The sequence below is a fragment of the Thunnus albacares genome, chromosome 16 (genome assembly GCF_914725855.1).
Source record: "Thunnus albacares chromosome 16, fThuAlb1.1, whole genome shotgun sequence".
Classification (NCBI taxonomy): Eukaryota; Metazoa; Chordata; class Actinopteri; order Scombriformes; family Scombridae; genus Thunnus; species Thunnus albacares.
The window spans coordinates 24,123,027-24,134,263 of NC_058121.1; the positions used below are offsets into that span (position 1 = coordinate 24,123,027).

Here is an 11,237-nt window from a genome sequence, read left to right on the forward strand (position 1 = left end):
ACACTGCAGCATAAAAATATCCAAGCATACCACTCATTACAGTTGTCTGTCTTAATCAGGTATGTGCACATTCTAAAAAGTAAATTTGGGATCAAGTGGAAAATGAAATCCAAATATGCTTTTATAAATGAGGCTGCTGTTTTGAAGCCACAACGGACCCAGCTTCTCTCGGCCTGGTTGTATTATCTGTTGGCTCTGAGTATCCTGGGAAGGAGGAAAGCCAAACCAACCGTTTGGAAGAGAAGGGAAAACAAACACCAGACAACAACCAAATTGCCCGGCAAGAGAGCCAATTATTCTGCTAGAAGGCAGAGGTTTACACTGCACTCCGACTTTTCTATGAGTAAGGAAACAGAGAATCAAGGACCTGCTACAGATGGTCAGCAAAAACCCATTACAGCAACCCATTAAACCAGCTTTTTTCACATGGAGAATGTGTGGCAGCCTCCATTTGGAAATTAAGCAACATGAGGGAGCAATTGTACCTTATTAAGTAGTGAAATGTGTGTTTTTGATCAGATATTTAATAAAGTCTGGTCAAAAGCTGCCATGAAAATCATCTTTATTTGACTCAAAGTACCAACAGCAGAGCCCTGGGAGCACTTTGCAAAAGGATCTTAGCTCCAAGATGTTGAGGGGATTCCTGATCCTGGCCTGTATTTATCAAACTGCTAGAAGTGAAAATTTGAACTTAAGTGAAAAATAAAAGTGAAAATCCTTTATTTGATTCACATACTTTTCAAACTAGTTTTGACTTCAAAATGGTGTTAAATGTCAAAGAGGTGCAGAGGTGTGTGAAATTGGTTCAGAGTAGGTCATAGATGACAGAGTAGTAGTTGTACAGAAATTTGATTAGACTAAATATCGTATGTTTCCATCCAGCTTTTTTTTATTCGCATTTTCAATATAAAATAAAAAATCAGAAACAAGTTTTTACACTTGTCTGAGGTGTAAAAGTAGTTGTATAGATAATAAGCAAATGTAAACAGTGAATAAATGATGACATACATGAAGCATGTGACTTAAACGTCACTCAAGCTTCCACTGAAGAGACAAAAAACCTCAGATCTCTGTGGAGCGATGAGGAGACTGTAACATTCCTAAAATTAATACATGAAATAAACTGAAACGTTTTCCACATTGTTTGAGCTTTGTCTGCCACTCTTTAATGTTAGCTCAAGCAGTATCATTAAGAATAGAGTTGTTTTACAAGATTATTACATACATGTATGTTTAGTGAACCCACGAACATGTCAACACCAACAAAAAGACACTGCATCTATACAAAACATACAAGACATAATCCAAGCAGCAGTAACTTAACACAAATATAACAAAGCAAAAAGAAAAGGTACAAATATATAAATAAAACAAATACACAAAAAATAAATGTGGGGGGTCAAAAGTCTAACTTAAATGAGAAGGTGGTCTTAACTATTGACTGGTACTGTGTATATATACAATGGATGCACAGTGATTCATTTTGCTTGTCCTCGCTCACATTCCTGGTCTTTCTTTACTCTCCTGGTAGGTTTATTTAAACTATGCTGTGCATATGTAACTATGTAATTAAGCTGTGTCATGTTTTTCTTGCTGTGAAATAATGATGAATTCCTATATAATAATAATAATAATAATAATATATCAAATTAGTCTTTAAACATACCACCTTATTTAAAGCTGTAATACTGTCTCTGAAATACTTGAAATAATACTAATACCTGAGTGTTAAATAGTTAATGTTGACATGTTTTATTTGATTGCAACTATACACCATCAGGGATGAAATTAAAGGAAGCATTTTCACCTTCCCTTTTAACAGTTAAATAACTATAATCATACTAAATTGTGATCCTTGTCTCTCTCTCTCTCTCTCTCTCTCTCTCTCTGTCTTTGCTCTCTGGATGCAGATAAATGTTATTCCAACCAGACCAGTCCCAAGTGTGTCTCCTCGTCCTCTTCCTCCTCAGAGGTAGAGCCCAATTCCTCTTCCTCCTCCTCTATCCTCCCTGTCAGCCAGATGATCGACAAGGTGAAAGGTTACTGCTCCACGCGCTCTGACAACTTCTACAAGAACATCATCATGTCCGACAGCTTCAGCCACAGCACCAGGTTCTAGAGCTGATCCTGGTGCTCTGAGGCCTTGTGTTTCTGAACTGCGGCCGCATCATTCTGGGAAAGTTTTGTGACATCATCATGCTGGCAGCTTCAGTGACAGACAAGACTTCTGTTACGGGTTCCAGGATCAAGGGTAACACTGGAACCACTGGTTATTTAAAACTTTGATTTTGTTCTGGAACTGTCACCCAACATTCTAGAACCTTTCACACTCTAAAACTACTCCCAACATTCTAGAAGTGTATGATGCTCTGGACCTACTCCCAACACTCTAGAACTCTCTGATGCTCTGGACCTACTCCAACATTCTAGAACTGTCTGACGCTCTGGAACTACTCCCAACATTCTAGAACCCTCTGACACTCTGGACCTACTCCCAACATTCTAGAACCCTCTGACACTCTGGACCTACTCCCAACATTCTACAACTGCCTGACATTCTGGACCTACTCCCAACATTCTAGAACCCTCTGACACTCTAGACCTACTCCCAACATTCTAGAACTGTCTGATGCTCTGGACCTATTCCCAACATTCTAGAACTGTCTGATGCGCTGGACCTACTCCCAACATTCTAGAACTGTCTGATGCTCTGCAACTACTTCCAACATTCTAGAACCCTCTTACACTCTGGAACTACTCCCAACATTCTAGAACCCTCTGATTCTCTGGAACTACTCTCAACATTCAAGACTATCTGATGCTCTGGAACTGCCACCCAACATTCTAGAACACTTTAATTCTCTGGAACTACTCCCAACATTCTAGAACCCTCTGATTCTCTTGAACTACTCCCAACATTCTAGAACTCTCTGACGTTCATTCTAAAACCTTTCACACTCTGGACCTGTCACTCAACATTCTAGAACCTTTAGTTCAGACATGTCTGTAATACCATCAGGACAGAGAGGACTGAACACTGTAGAGGTTTTTAGACAGCAGAGGTTACAGCTCTAGAGTTGAAAAAGTGACTTTTATGAGTTTTGTATGGACATGGATGAAAGTAAGTACATCAGAAAAAGTGATGAAAGAAATTCTGAATGACAGACTGTATTGAGTGGTAGAAGCTAGTGGAGCAGACGCTAGACAGGAAGTGGCTTCATAACTTCCTCTCTCTATGCCTGCATCCTTCCTGCCATCCTCCCTTTTCCTGGAACATACTGTATTTGTTAAATTGTGTTTCATCATGTACATTATTTACAGACATAGCTGTTATAGGAGCCAACATTTCTACTTTCATTTTAATTGGACCGATTAGCAAAAATTCAAGATTTGTTTCTATATCTAGTCATCAGAATTCATAAGGAGCTGGTCGATTTGTTTTGCTGAATAATAATTAGTTAGCGCAGGTTTCCTCTATGCAGCATTTATAATATGTAGTAAAATGCATCATCAGTAGCTAACAGAGCCACCATCTTAATGCACTGCCTTCACTTTTTTTATAAAAGTACCAGCTAAATCCAGAAAAATCTGCCTTTTCATGCACAATTATTAAAAGATAGTCTCTGAATTTTCTGCAACAAACTGCTCCAACGCCAGAGACCACATTAAGATAATCACAGACAAAGTCGCACATTATTCTGTTAAATCCCGGAGTCTTCTGGGTAATAAGGGGTGTTAGAGAGCTGCGGGGTGGTCAGAGAGCGTTGATGCGATTCTACTGTATCATATCACGTTACAGAATCGGCTGACGTGGCTGCCAGACTGTGTAACTAAGAGGAAATGAAAGGGAGCAGAGGAGAGAGCAGAGAGGGGAGGAAAGGATAAACACAAGGTGGGAAGGTAGACAAGAAAAAAAAAGGTTCTGGTAGACAAAAAAGTAGGCTGTTATGTTTTGGTGTTTTTTTAATACTGTGATGTTTGTTTGTGCATGTGTGTGCGGAGCCATATCCTATGTAAATATTGATGATCTATCTATTCGATGTGCCTTATTCTATAGTGTTATAATGTGTCCGGATGGTTGCTTTTGTTCATGCCTTCGTGGGGTCCTGGAAGGGTCACCGGGACTGTACATACAAACCCAAACATTCTCCAACTCCCTGTGCTGTTTAGGCACACAGTCTGCTGCCCTTTTCACCTCCGTGAGAAACAATTTATGGCGACAGAAAAGAGCAGAAGTGGCAGGATTGATGAAACAGAACAGAATACAGTCAAATAGGCTTCCTCAGAGCACAGGCCAGTCGATCAAGGTGCTTTTTCGTAAAACTCCCAAAACAAAATCAGAGATATCTACATATTGATAATGTACATGATCATAGTGACACAGTTGAATTTATAATTGACATATCTCAGCTTTTCTGAGACAAATGTTCTGGACAAACTAGTGCTGTTAGATTTTAAAAATCACCCAAGAACATTTTTAATGGCGCTTTCTCCTGCCAAGACTGAGATTCTTTCCACGTGGCAGATAGGACAATCAGAATGTGACAGTTTTAGGATAAATGATAAAAATCAAGTTGATGTCAGCGGCCATTAAAGCTCAGCCCTCCCTGTTCATATCAGCCAAAGTTTAGCAATCTCATTAATGGCAACAGATTTACTGATCAAGCAATGAATCTTGTTTGAATTCAAATATATCAATATTTTATGCGGCATAGCTTTGTTTATATGAAAGCAAAAAAGAAGAAAGCGTGCTGCCAGGTTGAGATTATTATCACCGAAAGGATCAATTCACTCTAAATAAAAATATAAAAACTAAACAAAAAACATCTTCCCATGTTGTGTCTAGCCGTGCACAGACTTTTGGTTTTATTCCACTGAGTTTTGAGAACTCCCTGCAATCAGTGTTCAGAACACAAACACATCTTTTAAATCCAGGCACTGAATCCAAAAAAAATTGTAGATACCCTCCGGCTCCCAAGGACTCTTCAGGATTTTTCTTTATCAAATTTAAGAAAGAGTGCAACGTTTCAAGCCCAAACTGGCTCTTCAACGGGTACAGAAGCATTTTTTGGATCTCCTGCCAACACACAAATATACAAAATACAGTGGAGGTGGGTGCAATTTCACTTGCGGTGCTTAAATAATCAAAAAATGACTCTTGAAAAACTTTCCAGAAACAATATCCTGATTATTCGGGATAATCCACAGACCTCTTAATGAACATTTCACAATTTTTCACCCAGAAATTATTTCCTAGTGTGTCAGGATACTGTTTCTGAAAAGACATATTGCTGTTGAGTTCATCATATGTCATTTTTTTATTATTATTATTTTAGCACCACAAGTGAAATTCCTTGCAGGTCAACTTTACTGTATATCTAAAAACTCTTTGCACGACTAAATACCACAAATAGTGAGAATATCTGTTTTATTTTTGTGATCTGGGTGAAATGACTCTTTAAAAAAACATTGTATGTACAACGGGGATCTAAAGCTGTGAGTCCACTACCAAGAGCTCTTTTATTTCATCATTTATCTGTTTGTTAAGTATTAGAAAAGATTTATTCAGTCAAAATATGAGTGTGCAGTATGTTTCTATTATTGCATCTCTTTATAAAATTATACTTAAGTATTTTTACATTTGGTTTGAGCTGTGTGAAGCCATGAAACTCAACACTTCCTGCCCTTCTTTAGACTTCAAACCAGCCCCGTCAACAAGTTTTGATGCCTAATCATACTCAACATCCTGAATCCTTTTATCAGAAAGGATGGCATGCCTCTTCAGAAAATAACAAGAATCCTTTATGGACTTGTGCATGCGATCTCTCCACATAATGTCTCCAGTTGCAGTCCAGACTTGAACTGATCTGTAAAGAAGAGTTTCCTTCAGTCATTAGCAGCGAGTGTTTGGCTCTCGCAGAACATTTAGTCATCAGCGAAGAGGTTTGGAAGCTGTTACTGTGCCATTAAGGCTGCAGTCTTTGCAGATGTCTTTCACTAAGTGGAGCAGTGTGTCCTTTGTTCTACTGGCTTATATCTTAGATCCCATAAATATGTTTAGTTGATATACAGTGCAGCTCCACTGAAACTGGCCTGGTGTACTGCTGTGCTCACTTTGGACTTCATTTGTCAAGTCCAGTCAAACTATTTGTACAGCACATTTAAAACAACCACAGCTGACCAAAGTGCTGAACAGGCTTAAAATACCAAAAAAAAAATAATATAAAAGTAAACAACAAATAGGAATAAAAGAAAACAATAAACATAATAATAATTATAAAATAATTGCAGCACAATAGAAGATAAAGTCAAGCTCAACTCAAATTCCAAACAGCATCTGGTTGGTCGACCTCGGCACTCCAACTGGAGTGTGATGATACAGGAGTTCTGCTACATAAGCAGAACCTTAAAAGTCAGCAATAAAATCATCTTAAAATCAATCCTAAAACAGACTAGAAGCCAGTGGAAAGAGGCCAATACTGGTGTTATGTGATCACGCTTTCTTTTACCAGCTGGAAGACGAGCAGCTGCGTTTTGTACTAACTGCAGATGACAAAGAGACGACTGATCCAGATCCACATACAGAGAATTACAACAGTCTAACTGAGAGATAATAAAAGCAGGAATAACTCTCCAAATCTTTGTGAGAGAGATGATCGGCCTTTACATCAGATAAAAGTCTTAACTGAAAAAACAAGACAACTGAATTATCATTAATCTGTTTATCAAACAGATTAATTTGAATTAAAATTATTCGAAGTAAAATGTTTGTAAAATAAAATAAATTAAAAAAAAAAAAAAGATCTAGCATTTGTTGCACTTCCATGTAATAAATTTCTATCTTGCTTCAGTTTTCGGTGTGAGGAATATTTTTCCAACACTCAGGAGAACAGTTGAGAGTAACGCTTTATTTTACAGGTTCGTTATTTCTGGAAAGTTTCCTTGTAAATTTTGTGTAATTTGGTACCAATTATAGAGAAGATAGAGACTGTTATTTAACTTCCTTTAAAGAAAAGCTTAATTTAACCCAAAGTACCCAAATTTAACCCAAAATTTAACCCAAATCTTGTGTATGTATGTATTTTAATTTAAAACTTTATTACTCCATATTTGTTGTATTGTAAACAAAATTTTACATTTTTTCATGCTCGTCTGACCAAAAGACTTAATTGCTTGGGTATTATGCTTAAAATTAATTGGAATTAATTGGAAGTCTACACATTGAACATCACCTCTATTCCAGTTTTACTAAATTATGTCGTTCTTTACAGGAGCTTTGCTAGAAAATGATTTGGGAATGATTCTGAATTTACTTTGTGGATATTGTTATGAAAAATCAGTTAAAATGCACCAAATATGAATGAATATTTGAATAGTAAACATGTAAACAAATCTATTTCAATGAGCATGTTTTCAATTTTACAAAAAACATTACTTTTGAATAATATATTATTTTATAAAATAAAGAGTATCAACTTAAATTATGATTTTATTGTTAATATTTATGATGAATGATAAACAAAAAGATCTTTGTAGTGGACGTTTTGGACCCTGCAGTACTTTTTAACTGTTTTAACGACGCCTGACAACTTTATACAAAATGGATTTTTTAAAAATCTTCATCCTCCAGTTTTATCTTGCTGTTGCCAATAAATGATAATTGATTTGATTTCGCCAATTTGGATAATTTTATGTTGATGATTTGTAATTCCACACATTTTTTTTAAATCCAAAGTGAATCGTTCCAAAACTCAAGTGGAAAAAAACAACATCCAACATGATTTTATGATACTCAGTTGAAAATGTTTCTGTTTAAATATTCTGTTTTGTATCCAGAGAGGGAAAAACTGTGCATTTTATGTTTATAAAAAGCTCTTTATGAATTTGTTTCTTATTGTTCTTTTTGTTTGTTTCACTTATTGTTCGTCTTTTTTTTTTTGTCACTTGTTATCTTCCTGAAGCTTTCAGAGCGAACCTGACAGATTTACTGTGTGGTATACTTTTATTTATTTCTTGGATGTACAGTTTCTCTCCGCCTCTGTTTAATTTAGTTTAACTAGACAATCATCTGCACTGAGAGGTGAATGTTGGAGGATGAACACTGGCATGAGTTTTACAGTCTGAATCTTTGAACTCATCAGCAGCTGGCTAACCAGACTTCTATTGTCCTCATGCTGCCAGCGGTGTTCAACACCAAAGCATGATTGTGTAGTGAAGCACACATTGTACCGACCGTCAGGCATCCTGACCCACACTTCTCTTTTCTTTTGCCCAGAGTGGTGGAAGAATATTATTCAGCCTTCAGAAACAATCCCCAAGAGACTGCGAAAGAAGAGATGAAGCCCCTTTGGCAGCTCCTGTGGCATACTTGGGTTATTCTGTCAGTTACTGGCCTGAGTTCAGCCTGAGGGGTGAGTGCAGTGGAAAAGATAGTTCCTGTTTTCTCTTCTGGCCCCAAAACATCTCTTTAATACACAATAATGAAGCACAACAGAAGATTAAACCCACTAAATTAAAAAGGATTGTTGACATATGGGTGATTTTATGTCTCATGTCCAACATGTTAAGTGCTAAAATATGTTTCTAGCCTTTTTATTCTAGAGAACATATCAAAGCACCTCCTGAACGGCAGGAAGAATAGTTAATTTGTCGAAATGATCACCACACAGAGGGCAGACTTTAAGGGAAATTATCCATCTGGGAACACCTAAGTGGAACTACTTCATTCCAGTTTGCCTCTACCGTATACTGCATGCATAAGGTTTTGTCATTGTTTTTAAGTTATTGTTGATTTACATAGAAAAATTTGCAGGAAAATTCGCAGATGAAGATGTTGATTGATTTAAAGGATGCAGCTAATTCATTCTACATTAGTTCTTTTTGTCAACAAATCCCATCACCAGTGTTTCTGAATACTTTCCTACTTCTCTACTCTGACAAGCCCATTAGCCCATTAGTAAGCTAAGATCTAAAAACACCTCACAGATATATAGTTTTTAAAAGGCTCAGTAATGCTCAAAAAACAGCAGGTCAGTGTAGTTAGTTAACAAACAGACGAAAGGATGAAATAGTGCATTTGTTGAGGACTGTTTTCAGTGAATCCACATTTGCTGCTCTCGTGAGCATTTCTGGCAGCAGGACGGTGTGTGTGGGCGTCGAGTCAAAATAAACTACAGTGTGTGTGTTCATGGTAATGAAGGAACACGTCATCCAGCGCAGCGGTGAGGTGTTTTTAATCGTTTTTGGACAACAACGGAGGTCTACAGCACAGAGGAATAAGATATATCACAGAACTTAGTTAGTAGATGCACGCATTGTTGGTTTAGGTGTTTTTATGGGATTCGTTGACAAGATGAAAAATGTAGAATATTGCCGGACTTATTGCGCAGGTGAGAAAATTATAGTCAAGTTAGAAAGAGTTCTGCTCTCAGTTCAGCTCTAAATAAGTAAAAAAAACAAGAAGTAGTTCAACTACACACTGGTTCAGTTACAAAATAATCTCTAATCTAAGTAAATGGACCTTGAAGTTAAAATTAATTTGTCACATGTTGTTCCCAGAAGTCAAAATCAAATTTCCATGCTGAAATATGACATGGTTGATTTTTAAAATCTAACTTTTTCCATTTAAAAAACAAAAAAAAACAAGGACAAATTGCCAGATTTAAAAATAATGACACTTACGTAAACAATATACTGTTGGCATGAGATAAACAAATAATGTCACAACACTAAATAATAAACAGTCAAAAGATGTAGAAAATAGTTTTATATTTCTTTTGTTTTCAGTCCTTTGGCAGCTCAACACACAGTTTACAGTCATCAATCACTCTGCTATATAAACAGAAATCAACTGAAATCAACTGGATTTGTGTGTTTTGTGTTGAAAAAGTGAAACGCTTGTTATGCTGAGGTCAAACCTGCGCAGCCTCACAGTGACTGTGCTTCATTACTAAGAGACACATGGCTGCAAAAAAACTATGAAAAACCCAAACAACCATCACAGAGGCCCATTGAGGCGTACTGAGTAAACCGTCTGCACAGCCGGTTTCCAAACTCTGATTATGTTGAATAATTTGTCTTCTAACCCAACAAACGTCTCTCCGTCCATCATGTGGCTTTTGTTTCCTCTCACATGTCGTATGTACAGTTCCAATTAATTTAAATATTTCCGCAGTAACTCTGAACTTTGTGTAGTTGATGAATATTGTACCGAATGCAGATCTGTTCTGATGAGGATTGTAATTGATCTTTGCTTTTGTTGTTGTTTAGTATTTGTATTATGATAATTATTATTCTGTAAACACTTTTGTGCACCCGGCCGTGTTGTTTCAGTCTGTGATGTCATTTCCTGGAAGCTCACTTCTGCGTCTCAACATTAAAGGGAATTCAAGCTCTTAAAATGTGCACAGAGGTTTATTCAAGCTTTAGTTTCACACAGACAAGTGAAGTCTGTTTCTTTTTAGCTGTTTTTTTTTATGCAAAAAGATGTATTTCCTCTTAATTGAAATGATTTTTCTTAAAAAGGGAACTCATACAAAATATATTTTTTTGCAATGTACACATAATTGCATAGATTCTTGATGCCATTATTGTTAAAAGCTATTATTTGATTGCAACAAACTGATGCTAACGGTTTTAATTTGAATGTATTTCACTTTGTAAACGACCACATCCTATTGCACCATAATGCATTTAAAGAATAAAATATGAGACAGCGCTGTTGCTAAAAAAAGAAGTTTTACCCGACCAGTCTGTCGTGTGTGTGTGTTTGTAGATTTAATGAAGGTAAACTATCGACTATATATAATATGAACGATATGACAGCGTCCCAAAACATCTGGATCGCCCCCTGGTGGCTGGCTGCAGTACAGGTCATAAGTCCCGCCTCCTCCATGTTAGCGGATGGGACATGAGCCAAACTAAAAAATCAAAGTATACATCCAATAATTTTTTCCCAAAAATGGTTTCTATCATTTTAGGTCATTCTTATCACACCAATGTTTGTCCGAGTGCTCATATTTCTGATAAGTTTGTTTTTAATTAGTTATTTGATGATATAAAAAGGGGGTGTGACATCATGATTGACAGCTGTGACAGCCACTCTCAAACTTCCATCAGGCGGGCGGGACAGCTTCTCTACTGCGCAGGAAATGACCATGCTCCAAATGATGTCACACAAGCAAGATGGCCGCTCCCAGAAAAGATTTATTTTGAATCCACTTTTGCATATCGGCAGG

The 11,237-nt window shown here is 36.9% G+C and overlaps 1 protein-coding gene across 10 annotated transcripts in view; it reads left to right on the forward strand.

The window, feature by feature from the left end:
• adgrg6 (adhesion G protein-coupled receptor G6) overlaps positions 1-10,732 on the forward strand; it is a 132,472-nt gene extending 121,740 nt beyond the window's left edge. For 6 of the 10 annotated variants that reach the window (XM_044376644.1, XM_044376646.1, XM_044376645.1 and 3 more), the window contains one exon: positions 1,911-6,787. In XM_044376644.1, the coding sequence (XP_044232579.1) occupies positions 1,911-2,119 (209 nt within the window). In that variant the 3' untranslated portion in view covers positions 2,120-6,787. Of the gene's footprint in view, positions 1-1,910; positions 6,788-8,275 lie in introns of those variants that run through there. The other 4 variants (XR_006407784.1, XR_006407785.1, XM_044376650.1 and 1 more) reach the window with 4 other exon arrangements.
• Positions 10,733-11,237: the final 505 nt, after the last annotated feature.